General features: G+C 52.2%; 1 protein-coding gene across 10 annotated transcripts in view; it reads left to right on the forward strand.

Moving 5' to 3' along the window:
- The window catches only part of WSCD2 (WSC domain containing 2), a 128,094-nt gene extending 105,128 nt beyond the window's left edge, over nucleotides 1–22,966 (forward strand). For all 10 annotated transcript variants that reach the window (XM_043901526.1, XM_043901521.1, XM_043901523.1 and 7 more), the window contains 5 exons: nucleotides 2,846–2,967; nucleotides 6,337–6,511; nucleotides 11,456–11,620; nucleotides 13,914–14,114; nucleotides 20,959–22,966. In XM_043901526.1, coding sequence (XP_043757461.1) covers nucleotides 2,846–2,967; nucleotides 6,337–6,511; nucleotides 11,456–11,620; nucleotides 13,914–14,114; nucleotides 20,959–21,311 — 1,016 coding nt within the window. In that variant the 3' untranslated portion in view covers nucleotides 21,312–22,966. The remainder of the gene's footprint in view (nucleotides 1–2,845; nucleotides 2,968–6,336; nucleotides 6,512–11,455; nucleotides 11,621–13,913; nucleotides 14,115–20,958) is intronic.
- Nucleotides 22,967–23,448: the final 482 nt, after the last annotated feature.

The raw sequence follows: 23,448 nt of genomic DNA on the forward strand, positions 1-23,448 counted from the left end.
GCCTGGAGAATCCCATGGACTTTCACTTTCACTTTCGCTCAAACACCTGACTCTGCCGCCCGTCCTTGTCTTGTATGGCACATTCTCTGAGCGTCATTAAAACTTCCTTGGGGTGCCCGATGTAATGGGGCTTCACCTCTGTGCACCCCGGGCCATGGGATGGGACACCACGGACACCAGTGGCTTTTGGGGGTGTGACGATTCTTCATTTGGAGGGTGGAGGGCCATCCTGTACAGAAGAGAATCTGCATAGTCTAACCTCCTCCTTATCATTTATATGTGGAGAAACTGAGGCCCGGACCACAACACCCACCACCACCGCTTCTCCCCGCCCGGAGTGAGAGGTGGGGAAGTGGAGGAGATGGCGCTGGATAGCAGGAGTCTGAAGCATACTCCAGATAATAGTCATTTAACCCAATTCCAGATGTCGTCTCAGCTTGCTAGATTTCCCTCCACCATGAACAACTTCAGGCTCCAGGGTGCCAGGTGGTAGGGATAATCACTAGGGTGCCTTTGACAGCTGAGATTTAAAATTTTCATTCCTAGACTCCCTCCCCCTCCTCCACCATCCTTCTGCCCAAGGAGTAATTTCATATCTTTTTCTCTGCACTTAAATATAGGTATGCTAAAAAAAAAAAAAAAAAGGCGGGGGTTGGTGTTGGTGAGGGGGTTGCTTACCAGTAGATAGACCCAGATACAGACATAGAGGGAGATGTTCGATTTTTGCAGCTTGCTTCACTTGCCCCAAGGGTTAGCATCATGTTTCTGAGATAATCCTCAGCATGTTTTTGCTGACAGTGGGTCTTCAACACTGTCATACAACCTCCCTTTCTAAGTCCTGTCTCTCTCATTTGTGACATGAGAGTTTGCTATGGACCCTGCAGAGGTCTCAGGAAGGTAAGATGAGATGGCATTTGCAAAGTTCCCGGAAGGGTGGATGACACATCGTAGTCACCTGCACACAGCAGACACTCACTAACTGGCTCCTACTGTATGCTCCTGGCTTTGGTTCACTCGTCCACAGTGTCCTTTGTTTTCTGTGAAAGCTGTGCTTCTAGAAAAGTGTATTCAAATTTGAGAACCATGGAACCCAATTTAAAATGGGCATCCATAAGCCTTTAGATAAATTTGACAGGGGCCACTTTTAATTGCTAAAATTTGTCTTTATTATATTAAAAAATAAATGTGCACTGTCAAAAGGTTGGGAAAGAGGTTCACAGAAAAAGAGGTGAAAATAAAAATTGTCTATAATCCAATCCTGTCAGTCAGAGTTCTCCAGAGAAACAGAACCAGCAGGATATGTGGAAATGTATAAATTAAGAGATTGGCTTAAGGAAGTGGTTCATGAAATTGTGGAGGTTGGCAGGCCTGACATCCAGAAGCTGAATTACTTCTTTTGGAAGACCTCTTTTTTTTCTCTCTCTCTCTCATTCTTTCAACTGACTGGATGCAGCTCACCCACATTTCAGAGGGAAAGTGTCCTTAAAGTCAGCTAACTATAGATATTAATCCATCTCTGAAAAACTTTCTCAACAACACCTAGAACAGTGTCTGACCAAACAACTGGGTGCCATACCCTCACAAGTTGACACAAAACTTAACCATCACACCTAGCATTCAGAGATAACCCTCTAGGATTTATATTGAGAGGTAATTTGTGTACACAATTGACATTTTATAATAGGTGGAGTGTCATCTTTTCAGTTTTTATTTGGCATCCTATCTTGAATACATCTTTAGAGAGATGAAACTCTCTATAAAGTAGCCTTTAACCTCATTATTTTGTATGGGGCATAGAATCCCACTGTGTCATCATTCCATACATTATTTGTCCAACACTTCATTGTTGGACACTGAGGTTGTTTTCAACCTTTCATGTGTTAATTTAAATCATTTCTGCAATGAGCATTCTTACTGATAAATCTTTATGTACATCTGTAGTGGATGCAAAAGGTACCCACCCAAATCCTCTTTACCACCAGTGGCTCACATCTGTCCCCTTGCCTGAAAAATGATCCTTGACCCAACAGCTTCCCAAATGACAGACATTGAGGAGGGGTGGGCAGACAAGGCCAAGGTCAGACCCTTTTCCTTAAAGTGGAACCAACCCTGTGATTCCTCTTACCCTCCAGGCTGAAGGTGGTACCCAGCAAGGTCACATGCTTACTTAGCTCCTCTCCTCCTCTGCCCGCTTCCCTCCTACCATTCTCCTGAGAGCAAGCTCTCAATAAAACACTGTCTCAGGATGTGCTTCAGGTAAAACCCAGCTGAACATAACAGCTGAGTATTGTTTTGAGGATGACTTTCATTAAAGAGGTAGCAATGGCCTCCAAATATTCTACTGTGTAGCTGGGATGCTTCCCGATTAGGGAATTAAAGGGAATCTCTCCAGTAAATCAGCCTCTTGTAGCACTGCATGGGGCAGACGCTCTTGAGGTGCTGAGTGTCTCCCCTAAAGCCCAGATGAGGGGGTGAAGCACCCCGGTGCTGGAAAAAGGAGCAGGAGACCCCTGGACCCTTTGGCTTCCCTCCATCTCAAATGCCTAACCCTCTCCTGAGATCACGGAAATCCTCCATGGCATCTAAGTTGCCACCACCAAGGATGCGAAAGTGAGATGTAGGAATGGTGGCAAAGAAAAGGGGATTGTATGGCCCAGCAAGAACATCTCAGCAACCCGGGTTGTGGACAGAGATGCTAGGGTTGAGGACATTCTTGGAATTTTCTAGCTCACGAATCTCCACCACGTGTCCTTGCCTCCGCTGGGCGTCAGTTCATCAGTGCTTCCTTCAGAAGGTGGTTCTCCCAGCCTGTACCTGACTGCTCCTTTTCCCCTTGGCTCTCCAGACGGAAGTGCGGTCTTCCGAGGCTGCTTCCGCAGGCCCGCCAACCTCTCCCTGGCCTTGCCCGTGACAGCCGCCATGCCCAACATGTCCGTGGACAAGTGTGTGGACCTCTGCACGGAGAAGGTGAGCCTGCTTCCGCGCACGGAATTCCGGGGAGGGCGGTGCGGGCCAGCTGGAGAAGCGAGAGGCTTGGCTGGGGGAGCAGCCACCTGGCAGCTCTGAGGAAGGTTGTGACTGTGACGTGTGACGCAGGAGGGGAACTTGGATCCAAAGGCTGGGAGCTATGCAGGGTCCATTTCTTCCCCTCCAAGGAAGTGTGTCTGTTCTATCAGTGAGGACTGCTCAGGAGTGAGGGTGACGTGTGAACTGGGCCTAGAAGCAGGCATCCAGGATTGCCAGGTAAAGCCCAGGACAATCCCACTTTGGACAAGAGTGAGTTCCCCATCGCCGGAGGTATGCAAACAGGCAGGGCAGGCATGGCATCCAGAACTTCGGGTACTGGACAGCAGTTGGACTGGATGGTTCCATTGGATGGTCCTTTCTCAGCCTAAGATCCCCGATGGATGGCCGACTGTTTATCCTTCTTCCCAAATCAGACAGGGAACTCCACAAGAGTAGAGGCTATGCCTGAAACATTTTGTGACCACTCTTGATACCCAGCACGGAGCTAAGCTCATCACTGGCATCCAGTGATATCTGAGAAGCTCCCTCCTTCATTCAAGGTGAGCTAATTATACGAGGGTCCACAGGAGAAACCCCCGTTCCCCACTACCAGAAAGTGGTTACCCATTTCATTCATCCTCTCGGCTAATATTTGATGAGAACCTCCTTTGTGCCAGGCCCTTGTGCTCAATGCTGGGAGTGCAAATTCAACAAGATGTGGTCTTTATCTTCAGTGATGCTGGCATTGGCTGGGGGCCGCTCTGTGGCTCCTCCTGGGTGCTCAGCCCACACCCCAACTCCTGAATGCTCCCACCTGTTCTGAGTCATCCTGCTTGGCTGTTTCTTTCATTAAGGCTCCTCATTCATGAAGCACCTTTCAGAAAGATCAAGAGGCAGCAACATCGTAGAGACCGCACTTACTGAGCCCCTCCATGCACCCCTCTGTCCCATGGGTCACACAGTTTACCTCCCACAACAAGGCTAGGAACTGGGAATTTTCATCCCCATTTCACAGATGATAAAACCAAGACTCAGACAGATCAGAAGTCACTTCCCAAGCTCACAGCATAAGCAAGTGGCAGAATGGGTTCTGATACCCAATCTATGGTCTTGACTTCTGAGCTCCCCTGGAGACTCCATGGGCTTCCTAGGTGCGCTAGTGGTAAAGAACCCACCTGCCAATGCAGGAGACATGAGAGATGCAGGTTCAGTCCTTGAGTTGGGAAGATCCCCTGGAGGAGGGCTTGGCAACCCACTCCAGTATTCTTGCCTGGAGAATCCCATGAACAGAGGAGCCTGGCGGGCTATGGTCCATAGGGTCACAAAGAGTCAGACACGACTGAAACGACTTAGCACGCACGCAGTCAGAGACCCCCAGAGAGAGGCTTGCAGGAACTCTTCAAGGTCCAGGAGCCGTTCAAGGGCAGCCAGGTAACTTCAGGTCACCAAGCATTTCCTGAGTGCTTGCTCTGCTCCCTGGAGGCATCCTGGAAGGTCAGGGGTGCTGTTCATAAGATTAAAGAAGGTTTGACCATCTTTTGGTCCAGCTTTCTCTCTTGGGCAGGAATCCCCCTCCCATGGCCTCCCCTCCAGGTGGACACCCATCTGTCCTGAGGGCCCGAGGGGAACTACAGATCAGCTGGAGGTGAGGGACGAACAGGAGACGGTGAGGTCACAGGGCAAACCAGTGTGGAAAGTGTCCTCTGTACACAGAACTGGAGGGAAGGGAAGGTGTGGGCAGGTTGTGGGGTGTGTGGGGCACAGGAAGGCCCTGCTGCAAGCCTCCCTCTTCTATTTCCCCCTAATCTCCTTAGAGGGGCCACAAGAGAAAACTGGAGGGGATTAGGTGGACAGGGGTCCAAAGCCGCTTGTGCCAAGTGGTGGCGGGTCTGAGACTTAGCGGGTCAGAGGAGGCTTCAGTATGTGTCACAGGCTAGAAAACAGCCTCCGTCATGGCCCAGGCTCAGCCACCTGCCTCCCAGCAGCATCTCTCTGATCTTAGGCTAGGTGCTGTAGCTCAGATTCAGTATCTGAGAAAGAAACCAAACCTACCACGGCCAAGCTCACAAGATCCAGCCCCAGAGGTGTGACCTTGGTTTGTGAGCAGATTATTCCTGGACCAGGGAGAATTCGGCTCCATGGGTCTGAGCAAATTGGACCAAGGACAATCTGTTGCCCTCTAAATCTCAGGTCCAGCCTGCTCCCACTTAGCTCTTCCAAAGAGCAATTAAAGCAATTAGTAGCCTCTCACCAAGGGTCGGACACGACTTAGCAACTGAACCACAACTCCCAGCAAAGACAGTGGTTACACATGGGTAACGACATCCTCTTTGGCTTAAAAGAACAGTTTCAGACAGCTTTTCCCAAAGCATGGGCTTCATACCATGGCCAGACCCAGAGGATTGACTGGGGTGTAATGCATGGCCATGAGAAAATTTTTCCTTTTTCAGTTTTCTTTCAGGTCCTCCAGGAGAAAGTGACTTCTCAGTGCTGCAGTGGCTTTAACACCTCTCTCCACTACACTAATCTCCCTTTTGCAGGAAAAATGGAGTTGACCCCAGGTTCGAGTTCTTGGCAGGCAGAGTACCTAGTTAGAATTTAATCACATGGTTTTGTTTAGGTTTTGTATTAGGGTCTACAGTATGAAAAGGTATGAAAATGCTACTTCTCAACCAGTACTACTTTTGGGGGTGATAAAAAAAAAGTTCCCCTTGAAATCTGAGTCTCAAAGGGTGACTTGAAATTTGTGTCTCAAAAGGAAGCAAATAAATAGTGCCTGTGCATGCTCATGCACACATGTTCAGTCATGTCCGACTCTTCGCGACCCTGTGGACTGTAGCCCTCCAGGCTCCTCTGTCCATGGGATTTTTTCAGGTGAGAATATTGGAGCAGGTTGCCATTTCCTCCTCTAGGGGACCTTCCCAACCCAGGGATCGAACCCACGTCTGCTTCTGCGTTGGCAGAAGGATTCTTTACCACTCTCACCAGCTGGGAAGGCAAAAAGTAAATCTATGTGAGGTGACGGGTGTGTTAATTAGCTTCGTTGTGGGGATTATTTCACAATGTAGGCATATATCAAAACATCAAGTCATACACCTTAAATAAATGCAATTTTTATCTGTCAGTTATAGCTCAAGAAAGCTAGAAAATATAACAGTACAGGAGGGAGACAGACAAGACAGAATCTTCCCAGTGAAGCTTGGGGACCCTCGAGTTGGGGAGAGTGATGGAGAAGGTGGTGGTTGGAACGCAAATCCTGTTTGCATCTGGAGTCCAGGCTGCCTGGGGAGTCAGTGACTTTCTTCCCTTCCTCTCTCACGTCATCCCCAGGAGTACCCGCTGGCAGCCCTCGCGGGCACCGCCTGCCACTGTGGCTTCCCCACCACACGGTTTCCCCTCCATGAGAGAGAGGACGAGCAGCTCTGTGCCCAGAAGTGCAGTGCGGAGGAGTTCGAGAGCTGCGGGACCCCCAGCTACTTCATCGTGTACCAGACGCAGGTCCAAGGTAAGCCCGCCCCTGCCCCACACAGCAGGCCCCCAGAAGCTCTCCCAGCGGCTGCCTCCCACCCAGAGGTGCTCCAGCCAGCCGGTCAGCAAGAGAATCGTACAGGCTAGGGGACAGAGGGCAGAGGGCAGGGCTAGCGGGCGTGGCCAGGCTTCAGGCTTAGAGATCCTGGAGGGGCAGCCTGGGGAGCGCCCTCGGCAAGGGGGATGGTTCTGGAGACCTTCCTCTCCAGCCCTCACACTGAGGACCCCCTTGGTGCCTCTTCCTGTAAAGGGGGCAGAGAGATTGAGCGAGAAGACATCTGAGCTGGGAGTGGGAGACTTGGGTCTTCAACACAGACCTCCAACCAGATCACTCACATGATCCTGGGCAAGTCATTTCTCCTTTCTGGGCCTCAATTTCTCCATGTGTAAAATGAAGCTGTAGATTGCTGGCCTTCCAGTTCTAGGAGTCTGCAAATGTATAACTTTTTGTTCTCTTTCTCCATCTTACTCATCCTTTCTACTTTCATCTGTCTCCCTTTGCCAGTGGAACCCACACTTGATGTTTATCTCTTCTTCCATCTCTTTGGGGTACCAGACTGTGATGGGGATGATGGGGATGGGGATGATGGGGATGGGGATGGGGATGATGGGGATGGGGATGGGTATGATGATTGGGATGGTGATGATGGTGGTGGTGATGATGACTGTGATGTGATGATGATGGTGATGGGGGATGATGGTGATGGGGGATGATGGTGGTGACGGTGATTGTGATGGTGATGATGGTGATGATGATGGTGTTGGTGGTGGTGGTGATGGCACTTAGGGACTTTCCTTGTTCCAGACTCAGTGTTGAGTCCTTGGTGTGCATTTTCTTATTGATTCCCCTCAGCTTTCCTATGAGTCGGGAACAGTCATTATGCCTAGTTTACAGGTAGAGAAACTGAGACTCAGAACCGGACTTGCCTGAGATCATGGGGTTTACAAAATTTCTAGATGAAAATCTTTTCTCCTGCTGGAGGCATGATGAAGGGTGGGTGGCACATGGAAAGGTAACTTGCTGGGATGCTCAGCCCAGAGAAAACCTGTGAAGGAGTACTCCAACTTCTGAAAACACTCTCCCCCTATATGTGCCAGTCCTGTGCCAAGCCTCATCTCATTTAATCATAGAAAGCCCACAGTAAGCCTATGATCAGGGCAGTATCATCCCCATTTTACAGATGAACTGGCCGTAATCACACATCTGCAGAAGTGGTTTGCTTTCAGGTTTCTAACTCCAAAGGCCATGCTAGAAACCGCTGACCACAGTGTGAAGAACACTCCCCATACCCTCTGAAGCCTGGAGAACTAACAAAACACCCCTGGGCTAGACTTCCTCTTCCTCTCCCAGGACCCTAGCCTATGTGTGGTTGGGCAGATTGAGCAGTGCACAGGCACAACCTGAAGGAAAAGTGACGCTTGAGAGCCAGCCCGTGCTCTGCCTCTTGTGCTGTGCCCCTGGACGACCGTGCCTCTGCTCAGGGGAAGCGGAGGGCACCTTTATCTGATTTGCACAGAGGTCTGTAAGAGCTAGTGGCAGCCCCACCAGTAGCCCGCCCCTGTGTGGCCTGATGTGGGGTAGTGGCGGCCAACTGCGGCTTCCTCCCTGGCAGCTGAGTCCCGCTAAGAGCTCAGTGAGCAGGAATGTGTTTAGCCAGGGTGGCCTCTGGCTTTATTTACACTCCAGTGAGGAAGGATGAGTGTTTGTTAGTTTCCAGGAAGTGTTGGTTTGTCTGTGCAGAACTGTGTAGCTACAGGTTGGGGGAAGGGTCACGCTCAGCTTAATTATCCCACGACCAAGAGCAGTTCTGATGCGAACGGGACACCGGAGCCTATTCAGTAGCCCCTGATTGATGGGTTTGCTCATCCCCAGGCCACGACTGCTCTCCAGTTTCCCATGTTGCACTTGCAGGCCCCCCACTCTGGGGAGGCTTGACAGTCTCCTGTGGTGGTTCATGTGGTTCATGAGGCCACCAAGAGCATGGTCCACGATGACTGCCATTTATTGAGCACCTACTGTGTGCCAGGTACTATCTGAGCTCTTTAGACTGAATTAACTCATCTAATCCTCACAACAGTCCAATGACATAGGTACTGCAATTATTAACCATTTTACAAACATGGCAACTCGCAAAGAGAGGCTGAATAGCTCGGTCAGAGTCACGCAGCTAGGACAGAGCGGAGCTGGGATTCAGACCGAGGCAATCTGGGTCCTGGGCCTGCACTCCTAATCTCAGCTTCTCAACATATACTGTGTATACTTCCCGCGCATTGTCCATCTGATCCTGTAAGGTTTGTTAGCCCCACTTTAGAAGTGAGGAAACTGAGGCTCGGGGAGGTAAAAGGCCTTGTTCAACATCGCACAACTAGGCCATGATCATCCTGGACTGAAGCCAGGTCTGTCTGATTCCAACTATGTACTACACTGCCTCCAGCATCTGCTTTGATTTGTGGAGCTTAAGAACCAAATAAACTTCCTTTTTAATGCTGAAAATAAGCACCTTTATTTTGCCTCCCAGACAGTAGTTAAATGGAGAATTCTGTTTTCAGGGGAAATTGAGGGACCTGGTTCTTTCTCCCAACATTTTATTATGAAAAAAAAGTCAAACCTCCAGAAAAAAATGGGATGAGTTACACAGTGAACATGCTAGACTTATCCTACAGATTTTACATTTCTCAGTGTTATGGTCTGTTTACTTTCTCATGCATCTCTTCATTTCTCCATCCCTCAATTTTTCTTCCTGGATGCATTTCAAAGTAGTTGCAACATGATTACATTTCAGTCCTCATATCACTAATTGTAATTCAATATTTGCTTATGGTTTTTCAAAGTAACATTTACATAGAGCAAAATGCACAAATTTTGAGTGTACTGTTTAATGCCAACTGGGTCCTATCAAATCCACACCCCTGTCAAAATTATAAAACATAACCACGCTCCAGAAAGTTTTGAATCTAAGGTCCTTTTTTGCAGTGTGTTCCCATGAAAACTATTCCCAGACACCTGCTTGGCTTGATAAAGATGTTTTTCCGTTTGTGTGTTTTCCCAAAGTCTGCTCTCCTCTGAACAAACAGATTAAATGTGCATGGCAGGGGAAGAGAGCTGGTCTCTGGCTAGTAGCATCATTACTAAGAGCTCACAGTGTGTGAGCCCTGTGTTCACACTTAATACCCGTTCTCTCTTCTGACCTTCCTGAGAACCCCAGGATGTCATCATTATCAGCGTCCCATGTTACAGGTGAGAAAACTGAGGTTTATTCAGATCCATCAATTTTCCAAGGTTACCTACCCAGCAAGGAGGTGGCAGAATTGGAATTTAAGTTTAGGACTTCAGACTTTCCCCTTGAAGGGCTCTTTTGAGAAAGCAGTGTGGCTCATGGTGAGACTTTGATAATGGCAGCTAATACAGAACAGAAAAGACCAGGGTACCATCTTGGAAGGATTCTAAGGGCAGGATGATGGGGGTTAGCAGATGCTGCCAAGTTAACAAAGTGAGGGGAGGCTGGATTGAATGCTGGGTGGTCACTGGTGACTTTAGCAGAAGCTGATTCCGTGCAGTGAGCAGGCAGAGCCTGGAGGAGCTCTGGGAAATGGTTGAAGGAGGAAAAGGGATAGGGGTGTGGACAACTCTGCCAAAAGTGAGACTGAATGGGGTATGGAGTGAAAGTGTTAGTCGCCCAGTCGTGTCCAACTCTTTGAGACCCCATGGTCTGTAGCCCACCAGGCTCCTCTGTCCATGGGATTCTCCAGGCAAGAACACTGGAGTGGGTTGCCATGCCCTCCTCCAGGGGATCTTCCCCATCCCAGGGGTAGAATCCAGGTGTCCCGTGTTGCAGGCAGATTCTTTATGTTTGGGCCACGCGGGGAGCCACGGGGGTGCAAAGAGAGAGTGCTTACTGGAGGGGGACTTTTATTTTTAATGATGGAGTTATTTGTTCGTGTTTGAATGCTAATAATTAAGTCAGCTAAGAGAGGGAGAGAGAGAAGACATAGGGGAAATAGATGGAGTTATGAGCTGGCGGGGGGAGAAAGGAGATGGAACAGAGACACTAGAGCAGGGGTCACTCCCTTCTTCCCAGAAAGTGGGGGCATAAGGGAGGAGAGAGGGTGAGAGAGCAGTCTTGGGGCTCAAGGGGCAGGAGAGCCAGGGCAGGGGAGGGAGGGAGGCTTGCCTGCCGTGACTTCATGGTGAGGACTGAGGTCATCGGTGCAGACTGAAGAAGCAGTGGTAGGACCAAAAATCCAGGATTCTTTCCTCTTCCTTTTCCACTGCCGAATCTCCTTTGCTGGGCCATCACCTGTGCGTGTAGAGAGAAAAAAAAAATCACCACTGTGACCTCTTAGCTTCAGGAGGGGTTGCAGAGGGAGATGCCGAGACATAACACTTTCCATCAGCTCTGACGGTCGTGGCTGAGGGACCAGAGCCCCTGACACTGCCCAGGCAGGAGCAGAGCGCAGATGGGCCCGGTGCTGGCAGGTGCGGAGGTTGGAAGGGAGAGCGGGGTGGGGTGGCATGAGCCTAGCAGGATGCAAGGGCCAGGCCGCACAGAGCTTGGAGGTCCAGATGAAAACCTTGGCCTGGGCCCCATGCCGATGGCCGCCATTTGTGGGTTTTACCCTGGAGGAAAGCGTGGGGGTGATAAGAGAGAGCCTCACTGTTCAGCTGAGAAACTGAGGTTGGAGAGAAGGCTCGTTCCTCCTGGCTGGCTCTTATTGAATCCCTACCGTGTGTGCATCCTTCTCTCATATATTATCTCATAACCCTGTTCCCATTTCCAGATAAGGAGACGGCAGGCTCGGGAAGCACCAGCTCTCACAGCTGGGAAGCGGCAGGGTTGAGACTCACACCCTAGTCCCTTCCGGCCAGGCTCCTTCTGATCGACCCCTGACCCTGACCCCTGTTGTGCCCTGCCCTCTGCAGACAACCGCTGCATGGACAGACGGTTCCTCCCAGCCAAGTCCAAGCAGCTCATTGCTCTGGCCAGCTTCCCGGGAGCCGGCAACACGTGGGCTCGCCACCTCATCGAGCTGGCCACAGGCTTCTACACTGGCAGCTACTACTTCGATGGTTCTCTGTACAACAAAGGTGAGGAGGCACAGGGGAATGGGGACCGGACCCCCTGGAAGGACGTGGGAGTACCCCTTCCTGAGCACCTACTGTGTGCTGCTCAGCTCTCCCGGGCCTGTTGATTGAGACCTACTATGTGCTTAGTGAGCTTCCCTGATGGTTCAGATGGTAAAGAATCTGCCTGCAATGCTGGAGACCCAGGATCGATCCTTGGGTCAGGGAGATCCCCTGGAGAAGGGAATGGCTACCCACTCCAGTGTTCTTGCCTGGAGAATCCCATGGACAAAGGAGCCTGGCGGGCTATAGTCCACGGGGTCGCAAAGAGTCGGACACGACTGAGCGACTGACACTTTCACATGCTTAGTACCCTCCCTTCGCTTTACATCCCACGAACATTTCCTGAGTATCATGTCATTGGTATCTCACCTGCATCCGTTTATCAAGCACCTACTATGTGTCTGGGACCTTCCCTCCATTTAAGTCATTTCTTGAGCTCTTACTGCATGCTGGGCACCTCATGCGGGAAACTGAGGCCCAAAAGGCAACAGGATGTCCCAAGTCACTCACTGAGTTGGAAACACAGCTAGCATCTTGAAAGCCTAGTACATTAGCATTCTAATTGGCTTTGAAGAGACCACCCAAATGCCCTGGCTCTCACGGGCATGAGAGGCCGAAGTGGTGAAGTGCACAGTCTTGGGTGGCATTGTGGCTTGGGTTTGAACCTTAGCTCTGCCTCTCGCTAGCTCTGTAACTTGGACAAGTTATTTCATGTCTTTGGGACTCAATTTCCTCATCAATCAAATAAAACCCTCAAAGGATTATTGACAGGATCAAGCTGTCCCTGACATGTAAAGGACTTAGAGCAGTGTCCGGCACAGAGTCGGTGCTCTAGAAGCAACCACCAGCTACCCAGAACTTCTTTCAGTTCCTCAGCTTTTGAAACAAAAACCTGAGCAGGCCCCTCCTTCCTTTTGCTTTAATCCTTCCAAGGACCGTGTAGTCTTTCTGGTCTAGCGGTGGTGCTGGTGGTAAAGAACCTTCCTGCCAGTGCAGGAGACAGAAGAGAAGCAGGTCCAACCCCTGAGTTGAGAAGATCCCCTGGAGGAGGGCATGGCAACTCACCCCAGTAGTCTTGCCTGGAGAATCCCACAGACAGAGGAGCCTGGCGGGTTAGGGCTACAGTCTATGGGGTTGCAAAGAGTTGGACATGGCTGAAGCAATTCAGCACAAACTTAACTCGTCATCACAACCCCCACAACCCTCTCTGGCCTCATGCTCCCCTCTCGTCCTCTGCTGTCCTGTACCAATTGCTCATGTGAGACACATTTCTTCCCATCCACCACAGGACCTTTGCACTGGCTCTTCTCACCTGGGATGATAAACTCTTCCTCATCCTTCAGTTCTCAGCCTAAGTACCTTCCTGCCTTGGGAAGCCTTTCTGGATGCTGCCTGACTGGGTCAGTGATCTTGGCCAGGCTGGCTGGGCCGCTCAGCTCCAGACTGCAGGTTGGACCCATGTCTATTCCGTGGGTCTCTCACCCTCTGGGACCAACAGCTTTCCAGGGCATGCCCTTCTCACAGTGACAGCAGAAACACACGTGCGTGCTGTGTGCAGCATGCTTGGTCGTTGTCTGACTTCTGCGACCCCGTGGACTGTAGCCCTGCAGGCTCCTCTGTCCATGGAATTCTCCAGGCGAGATACTGCAGCGGGTTGTCGTTTCTTTCTACGGGGAATCTTCCCGACCCAGGGATGGAACCTGTGTCTCTTGCATCTCCTGCCTTGGCAGGGGGATTCTTTACCACTGAGCCACCCGGTACGCCCCCAAAACACACACAAGTGAACAGAAACATGCTGGGTCCTGAGACATTGGTGAGACCCGGTTCCGCCCCCAGTCCACTGGCCAAAGCAAGCCATGAGGCCATTCCCAGCATCAGTGGGGTGGAAATGCGGACTTTGCCCTAAGGGGAACCCTCAGGCACATCACGTCAGGCCCCCCATCACAGCACCTGGGCGTGACTACTCCTCTCCTGCAGTCCTAACCAGGGCAGTGACTTTACATTCATGTCACTGTTCGAATTGTCTGGCTTTCAAAAACTGTGACCCACGGGTGTTTTTGCAAGTCATTTTCTCCCCAGCTCCCTGCGCAGTGCCTGGCACATAGTAGGTGCTCAATAAACATGCAAGTGACTGAATGAGTGGATGAGTGAACGTCTGAGGATCCCGGGGGTGGCCCGGGGCAGGGTGGGGCAGGCCTCCTATCTCCCCCAGCTCACTCCTGTGTCCCCCGGCCCCCTCCTCGGCTGCGGGAAGGGTTCAAAGGTGAGCGGGATCACTGGCGCAGCGGGAGGACCATCTGCATCAAGACACACGAGAGCGGCCAGAAGGAGATCGAGGCCTTCGACGCGGCCATCCTGCTCATCCGCAACCCCTACAAGGCCCTCATGGCAGAGTTCAACCGCAAGTACGGCGGACACATCGGCTTCGCTGCCCATGCCCACTGGAAGGGCAAAGGTACCACTTCGGAGTGGGGGCTGGGCCCCGGGGAGCCGAGGGCAGTGCGAGGGGCCAGAGCTGGCTCCTGCCAGGGATCCAGGAGGGCACCCTTGAGGGTGTGTGTGTGAGGTTCCAGGTCCCACTTAGAGCTGAGAACATATGTGTCCCACATGACACCCAGCCCACGAGCATCACCCTCTGTGAGCCAGGCTGCTATCATGACACAGTGGTTAGGGGTTGGGCTCTGGAGCAAGACTTCCTGAGTTTAAATTCCAACTCCACCACTTCCAGGAAAAGCTCCTCCGCCTCCATGAGCTTGGATTGTCCACTTTATAAAGTGGAGGTAATAAAACTCAAGAAGTCAACCCTTTAGAAGCAGTCAATAGGCCCTCATGTAATTGATAATGGGATCTATTGGAGAAGGGAATGGTAACCCGCTCCAATAGTCTTGCCTGGAGAATCCCTCAGACAGAGGAGCCTGGGAGGCCCCAGTCCATGAGGTTGCAAAGAGTCGGACATGACTGAGCGACTTTCATTTCTTCCCACACTGATTCAAAGCAGGTTCCAGACCCTTTCCTGGGAATCAAGAGACCTGAACCCAGGTCAGTGGCAGAGTGGCCATGAGGTCATCTGTGAGCTCCTATGAGCATCATTCCAGTAAACCCTCCCAGCAGAGACTCGGAGAGGTTAAGTGACTTGCCCTAGGTCACAGCTGGGAAGTCACACCATCAGTCTCCAAGCGCCGAACTTCATTAAGACGACCTGAGTTTGGTGTTCATCTCTGGTGCTCAGTAGATTCCAGAATGGGAGAATGTCTCGGTGCAGAGCGGCGGCCCCACCGTAGTGGGGGAGAACTCCAAAGTCAAAACCCCTCAAACCCCCGTATCAGTCATCACCCATGTCTCCATTACTGTAATGACAGCCACCTCCGTGAGTGTTTGTAAACCCCCACAGTTAACCCTGTGCTGTGGATGGGGCGACCTAAGTTCAGGGAGGTTGAAGGCGCTGTTCCCGGAAGTGGTGGAGCAGGGATTTGAACCCAGGGACCACTGAGCTACAATAATGAATTGATCAGAACGCCCATGGCTCCAAATCCTCCTACGCAGAGCCCCTGATGCCAAGTAGGTGCTCTGTAAAAGTGAGCCCTCCTCGCCTCATTCAGCCTCGAGGAACCAGGCTGCTGCAGCCTCTAGCCCTGAGCGTGTTTCCCACTCCCTCCAAACCTTCCCCATGCCCCCCGCCCCCTGACAGCTGCTCCACATTCCAGCCCCTCTCCAGAGAAAACCAGAGCAGCCAGGATGACATTAACGCAGCCAATCACACCCAGCACTGATGTCATCGATGAAAACCCTTGGGCCTGCCTGACCAACTGTGTGTGCCCTGGCTTCCCAGTTTGCCCAGGGGGTTTGTCTATCCTTTCCCCTGCCGACCCCCTCCCTCAGTGGGTGACATTTGTTCCCAGGGGGTGAAGAGGTCTCTGAATTATTTATTTGCAGAACAATCAAAAATGAACATTATTTGTGGCCAGGCTGAGAAGCCTGCAGGCGCCAACGGCAGGATCCTGCTCCAACAGCAGATGCTCTGTCGAGCGGGAAAGGACCCAGGAGGTCACTGTATCCAAGGGTCCTCATCCCTGCCAGCACATCTGAATCCCAGGAGGAGCGTGGGAAAATCCCGGTGCTCAGGCCGCACACTGGACCGCTACAGGGGTGGAGCCTGGACACGGGTATTTTTTAAAGCAGTCTGCAGGCAGGCGAATTGATTCATTCTCTGTTAATGGGGAAGATGAGGCCCAAAGAGAGACAGGGGCCTGCCAGGGTCACTCAGGCACATGATGGCAAAACTAGACTCAGCTCTCCACCTCCCAGTAATCCTGAACGTGAAAGAATTAGTTGCTCAGTCTTGTCCGACTCTTTTGCAACCCCATGGACTGTAGCCCGCTAGGCTCCTCTGTCTGTGGAATTCTCCAGGCAAGAACACTAGAGTAGGTTGCCATTCCCTTCTCCAGGGGATCTCCCTGACCCAGGGATCGAACCTGGGTTTCCTGCATTGCAGGCAGATTCTTTACCATCTGAGCCACCAGGGAAGCCGACTGCTCCAAATAAAAAGCAGGGGACTCACTTGGGAAGCTCACATGTGACCAGGCACTTAGCAGTCATTACCTCATTTGAGTCTTCTGATTCCCTGGGGAGGTAAGAAGGGCCACCACCACCACTGGTAGCAGAAAACCGTCCCAGGAAGGGAGCGAGTCATGTGTCTCAGGCGCCAGGAGTTGACTGAGCTGAGATTCAAACCCAGGCATTAGCTGCCAGGCCCTGTCTTACCCTGGGGTATCTCTGACCTGGTGCATTCAAAGGTTCCGCTCTTTTGGCATAACCCCTCCTCTCAGGTTCAGGCAATTTCCTAATTCCCAGGAGCCACCTTGCCTCTTCTTCCCTATGCAAGACGACTGGGAGCTTTAAAACCAAAGATAAGGGAGACATCAGGAGAGGCTGAACCCAAAGACTGCAGGGGATGGGAAGTGTGGGGACACACATCTCGCACTGCGGGCCTGGGGCCCCCGCTCTAGTCTGGGATGGTGCTTCCTTCCAGACCGCACCCAGGCCTTCACGTTGCTCTGCCTGAGAACCTCCCCCAAAGGGCCCCCTCCTCACAGTCCTCCCATTTTCATTAACATCTGACCCCTGGAGGCACTTGAGTTTGAGACCCTTGCTTTAGGGTCCTTGCTCCATCAGCGTCAGTATCACTTGGGAATTAGGAACACAGATTTTCAGATTCCACCTCAGGCTTCCTGGATCAGAACTCGCATTTCCACGGGATTCCTTCCAGAAGCTTCACGGCCACTTTAGAGTTTGAGAATCGTTGCCTCAGGATGCCATCAGCCTAGAATGTGAGGGTCACTCCCACCTAAGAGCAGAGGTCAGCCACCTGCTGAGCGTGTCCACCCCACCCTGCCCGTGTCCCCCTCCCAGTTACAGCTGGGTCGAGGTTCCTGTCACCCCCCCACCCACCCACCCCCAGCTTTTGGTTCCATAACGTTAATTTTACGATCTCCCTGGAGTGAGTCCAAAGCAAAGTTTTATGTGATATGATTACACAAGGTGAATTGTCCTGGATCTGTTTAATGAAACAGAGACCGTGTTTAATGATTCCATGGGGAATTAAATACAGTTAAGCTATTAATCAGGCCCCGGTTCCTCCCGTCGACAAGATGAAGCAGAGAGTGGTCAGCCCGTGTCCTGCCAGGCCCACGTGGGGAGCAGTTCCGGCAGAACCGGTACTCATTGCCGGTGGGCCATGGCGTAGCGTGCCTTTATTACCCAATTTGAAGGCAGCCATCAATTACCGGGAATCCTGAGCTAATTGAGGGCTTTTGTTTTTCATTTTTGTTCTTCTTTCCTGAAGTCATTCAGGAGCTTCAAGTGAGGCATCTCTGCTGTAGGAAGCGGTATGGAGGGAGCAAATATCTGCTGCCCACAAAGGACGGGCCACGTGGGGCATCTCAGAGATGTCGGGTACCAACATCAGGAATACTGTAGCCATGGGACTTCCCTGGCAGTCCAGTGGTTAAGGCTTCACACTTTCACTGCAGGGGGGTTGAGTCTGATCCCTGGTCAGGGAATCTAGGATTCCACATGCCATGCTATACGGCCAAAAAGATAACAATAATTGTAGCCAACATTTATGCAGCACTTCCTGTGTCTCAGGCCTGGTGGCAGGGTCTGCAAGCCCTATTCCAGTTCTGCTTGTAGAGCGGGAAGGTTTTAGCAAGGCTTCCATTGTGAAGATGGGTAAACTGAGGCTCAAGGACAGTGCTTGGCATCCTAAGGTCACACAGCCAATATAAAGAGGGGCTGGGTTTTGAATCTGGCAATCTGACTCGGAAGTCATCTGTGAACAGACCCCGGATCTTAGACGATACCTGAAGGTGAGGTAAAGCAATCGTAGACTAGGATCTGGGGCAAGAAGAATGCTGGAGATGGGCAAGTCAGGTGCTCTTAAAGGGTTTGCCCGGAGGGCAGGAGCCAGGCTCAGTCTGGGATAGATGCAAGTTCAAATCCTGCCACGGACGCCCACTGTGTGGCCTCGGGCAGGTGGCTTCATGTCTCTGAGCCTCCTTTGTTCTCGTGCGTAAAAAGGAGCTGGGAATTCCTCCTCTCCAGGCTTCGTGTGTGCACTGCCTGAGACAGTGCCTGCAAAGTGCCTGGCACAGCCCCCCGGCTCACAGTAGGTGTTCAAGCAATGTACATTCCCACCCCAGGGAGGTTTGGAATCCACAAAGATGCCATATCATCTCCCTCCCACCTGCATCCAAAGCCAGAGCCATCCCCTGGGGGACCCAGACCATCATGCAGATAGACCCTTCCTTTTCCTAAGGACCACTCTCCAGGGACCTCTTGAGATGGTCGCAAGCCTGGAAGTCCAGATATGTGAGTTACTGAGTGACTGATCGTCATCCCCATCCACCTGGGCTTCAGCCATGGGAGCAGCAGTTGTCCTGAATCCCCAGGGATGCTGTGAGATGACTCAGGAGTGGGGAAATGCTTCCGCAAAATAAGGAAAGCAGACTATACACATGCTAGATTTTTTCCTAATCACACAGATACATCTGGTTTTAACCCATTATAACAGTAAGGGCCCAATTAGCTAAATACATTGTAAATAATCTATTTGAAGGCTAAAAAAAATACCTCTGTCATCAGCATAAATATTTTCCAAGCAGCCATGGTGTTCCAGGGAGGTGCTGGGGGAGCAGGAGCCTCGCCACGGATTCTGATGTGCTCTGCAAAGAAAGAGGAGCCCTTAATCACATCGCCACTTGGCTGCTGGGAATTTCAATTTAGTTCAACAACCATTTATTAAGCCCCTGCTGGGTGTAAGGCAGTGGGAGGGAGTTGGGGGTGAGGCTGCCGGTTCCTGGGAAAGATGGGGGCCTGGAATCAGGCAGGCCTGGTCTGGATGGTGCTTCCCAGCTGTGTGACCTTGGGCAAATTACTTCACCTCTCTGAGCCTCCGTTTCCTCACTGGTGACAAATGAACAGTAGTCTTTTCCTTTCTGGGTAGTCACTATGATTAAATGAGATAAAGGGTGTCCATCATCCAACAGAGGTGAGAATTTAGTTATGAAGGACCAGCTGGGCTCCCCAGCCCAGCTTGGGAAACTTGCGGGCTCTCATTCAATAAAGAGATTCCTCTGGGAGGTGCAGGGTGGCACTGCCCCTGTGAGAAGTCATGGATTCCTGAGGGTTCCTTTCTGGGTTCCTGAGGACCAGTCCTGTGACTACTATCCAGCTGGGGCTTAGAATTGAGGCTGCAAATCACCTTCTCTGTTCCCAGCATCTTTCATGACCCCCCTCTTAGGTTCCCCTTGATCAGAGTTTCAGCAGCCCCAGGGGCTGGCTGGCTGGCTCTTTGAGGTCTTCTCCAGGGAATTTCCTACATTCTGTTGTAGCCTCTCTTTGGAGCCAGGAGATCCCAAACAAACGTTCCCACTTTTGGTGACAACCATCCTGTGCTTTTTCCATGGCAAGGAAATGAACAGCACAGAGGAACAGTGTGTGATGCTTCAATAAAGAGCAAAGAGAGAAAGAGTCAAATAGAAAGGTGTCAAGATGACAATATAAATTTGTTGTTGTTCAGTCACTAAGTTGTGTCTGACTCTGTGAACCCATGGACTGCAGCCCACCAGGCTTGCCTGTCCTTCACTGTCTCCCTGAGTTTGCTCAAACTCATGCCCTTTGAGTCAGTGATGCCATCCAAGCATCTCATCCTCTGTCATTCCCTTCTCCTCCTGCCCTCAATCTTTCCCAGCATCAGGGTCTTTTCCAATGAGTCACTCTTCGTATCAGGTGGCCAAAGTATTGGAGCTTCAGCCTCTGCACCAGTCCTTCCAATGAATATTTAGGGTTGATGCTGTAAATAATCCGCCTTAAATCATGCCCTCAGCACAGAGGAGGCACCTGCCTGAGCCTGGGGAGTCAGGGAAGATGACATCTCATCTGAGAACAGAATAATCACAGTGGTAATGATAGCCAACGTTTACTGAGCATCTGCAGGGTGCGGGGAGCCATGCTAAAAAGTTTGTATGCTTTTTCCAGCTCTCTATACAAAGGCCCTGTTACTATCCCATGAGAAGAATTGTTACTACACAGGATTTCTATTCCTACATGGGGTAACTTGGTAGATAAAAGCCCAGACTTTGAAACCAGACTACTTGGTTTCAAATCCCGGCTCAGCCAGTTTTTTGCTGTGTGACCTTGAGCGAGTTCCCTAACCTCTCTGTGCCTCGGTTCCTCCTGTTAAACGAAGATAACGAGGATGCCTGCCTCACAGGGTTGTTGTGAGGAATATGTGAATCAATAGCTATATTAACATATTTATCTCATTATATATTAAGATCACTGCATGTTAAAATACAGGGTTCCCAGGTGGCTCAGTGGTAATGAATGTGCCTGCCGATGCAGGAGATGCAGGTTCAATCCCTGGGTGGGGAAGATTCCCTGGAGAAGGAAACGGCAACCCACTGCAGTCTTCTTGCCTTGGAAATCTCGTGGACAGAAGAGCCTGGTGGGCTACAGTCCACAGGGTCACAAAAAGAGTCCAACACAACTGAGCGACTGAGCAGGCGTGCCTGTTAAAATATAAAAATAGAGTAGCAAAGATTTATATATAAGCCTGTGCCTGGGTGGAGTAAGCACGAGACAGGTGTCTTGGGTCTCCGCAAAGAGCAGGAAGGATCAAGACTGTCCCAGGCAGAAGCAGCAGGCGGGAGGCGGGAGGCGGGGGGCGAGTCTGGCCGACTCGGGGGCGCAGCCTGCAGCGCGCAAGTGGCCGACCACGCCTCCCCTCTCTGTCCACGCAGAGTGGCCGGAGTTCGTGAGGAACTACGCCCCGTGGTGGGCCACGCACACGCTGGACTGGCTCCGGTTCGGCAAGAAGGTGCTGGTGGTGCACTTCGAGGACCTGAAGCGCGACCTCTTCGTGCAGCTGGGCCGCATGGTGGGCCTGCTGGGTGTGGCCGTCAGGGAGGACCGGCTGCTTTGCGTGGAGAGCCAGAAGGACGGCAACTTCAAGCGCTCGGGGCTCCGCAAGCTGGAGTACAACCCCTACACGGCGGACATGCAGAGGACCATCTCTGCCTACATCAAGACGGTGGACGCGGCGCTCCGAGGGAGGAACCTCACTGGCGTGCCCCACGACTACTACCCCAGATGATGGACGATCAGACCGGGACAGGGGGCGGGCCGTCCAGACCGAGCAGGCCCCGGGCGCTCCGGGCCCCCTGGGGAGCCCCACCTGCCAGTCCGCTCTCCCGTGTAGGGACCATCCCCTTGGCCTAGCGTTGGCCTCCGATGAGTTTCCTGCATGACGAAGGAGGCTCAAGGGAAGAGATAGTGCAGGCACCTCCCACCGACTCGCAACCACCCCCGCCCCCCGCCCTTGGAGATGAGGGGCTGCCGGTTTGGGGAGTTCCTGCCGCCTGGACCCTGCTCTGCCTCCCGTGTCCCTGCCCCCCGCACCTGTGGGAAGGAGGGCTCCTGGGTGTCCCGGAGATCAGGGTTCCCCACCGCGGGTGTGGAGGACCCTGGCGCAAGAGCTAAAGGGAACGCGTAGAACAGAGTGGCTCCAGACTCAACCCCGCGCTGGGCTGAGCGCTGATAGCCGCCCCGTCCCTTCCCCACCCAGGAAGTTCCGCTGACAGTTTATCCGGGCTGCTTCTGTCTGCAGGAAGATTGCTGGGAGGTTTCTCCGTGGCCTTAGGTTTCTGACATTCTGAGTGGGTCAGAGAGGCCGTGGTGCTCAGGGTAGGTTAACTGGGGCCACGGGGTGGGGTCGCTGGCATCCCGAGCCCCCACGTGGAGTGTCCACTTCGGGACCTGGGATTCTGCCCTTTCCTCCCCCGCTGTATCCAGGAGGTGACCCGTTTCCAGGGGTGACATCTCTCTCCACCATGGGGTCCCACGCATTGATCTGACACTGCCCTTCCGACCCCTACAAGCGGGTCCTCCCCTGTCCAGGAGGGAGAACAAGTGTGCACCAAATCAGGTGGACCCATGACCGAAAGAGATACCCACAACCTTCCCAGACCAGCGACCCCCGCTTTGGTCATAGTCCGGGGGGGGGCCCTTTAAGGAAAGGGGTGAATGGGATGGTTCCTCATATGCGTACAGACACAGTTCTTTCAATGCTGAGACGTCCATCCAAAGGACTCAGTGGCTGATTATCTGTCTTAGAAAGCATCAAGTTCCAGGATTCCCTCTCTCCCCTCACCCCTTGGGTACCCGTGGTTTCACATCTGGCCCACACGTGCGCACCTGCACCGCCCCCCCCACCATGTAGATGCAAAAGCCATAGGTCACAGCTCTTTCGCTGTTCTGTCTGGAACAACCCCCCCCAAGTGGCCCCCTCTGAAGCCTTGGGGTGCAGGTAAATGCTCATTCCCAAATAGCCAAGAGACTACGGAGAAGGCGAGTGTAAAGAGATATATTTTTCTAAGAGGAATATGACTCATACATTCCACCCCCTTGGAACCCAGCCACGCAAAGAGAAGGGCTGGGGGATCGGACCTGTTGTCCTTGTCCCTGAGCCCCTCATCTTTAGGATTTGGGCTGCCCCAGGGCCCAGCCAGGGGGCTCTGAATGTATTTTGTACCATGTTTCTTTCCCCCAGGCAAATTTCTAGTCTTCTTTCTCAAAGCATCAGAGGGCTTGGCCTCCCCACCCTCTAAGAGGTCAGCTCTCTCTCTGGGAGACTCTGGGTCCAAGACCTGGGCCACTTCTTTGCCGGTGGTCTCTTCAGGCCACCAGCCTCTGTCTGAAGACTCCTCAGGTCAACACCATCATTAAAAGCAAGTTTTGTTGATAATTCTACCACGTGATGGAGTGTCGTGTAAGGCAAGGTTACACAGGGGATGTTTTTCTGCTCTGTGTGTGTGTGTGTGTGAGACAGGAATGTTCTGGGTGCATCATTGCTTTTGTGTCTGTGCGGCTCTAACTGCCTGTGAAGAACTGTGTGTCTTGGTGTGCAGAACTGTCTCTGCCTCCGTGTTCAGCCGCTTTTCTGTGTGGGGACACTGCACACACACCCCCCCCAGCTGGTGTGATGACCGCCCCATGTCTGGTGTGTCTGTGTGCCCCTCCTCCAAACCCCGGCCCTCGAGGAGGAAGGAGAGATCGGTGGTCCAGCGGTCCCCAGGGCCTGGGACATGCCTGGCCTACAAGCCGGGACCCCCAGGCTCCCATCCCGCTGTCTCCCCCAGTGCGTTGTGACTCCGGGACCCAAGGAGAAGCATCAGGGCCTGCATCTGCTGACAGCGGGGATTGCCTCCTGATTTCTCCAGGATCCCTGAGGC

Source organism: Cervus elaphus, chromosome 5 (assembly GCF_910594005.1).
Source record: "Cervus elaphus chromosome 5, mCerEla1.1, whole genome shotgun sequence".
In the NCBI taxonomy this organism is placed as follows: Eukaryota; Metazoa; Chordata; class Mammalia; order Artiodactyla; family Cervidae; genus Cervus; species Cervus elaphus.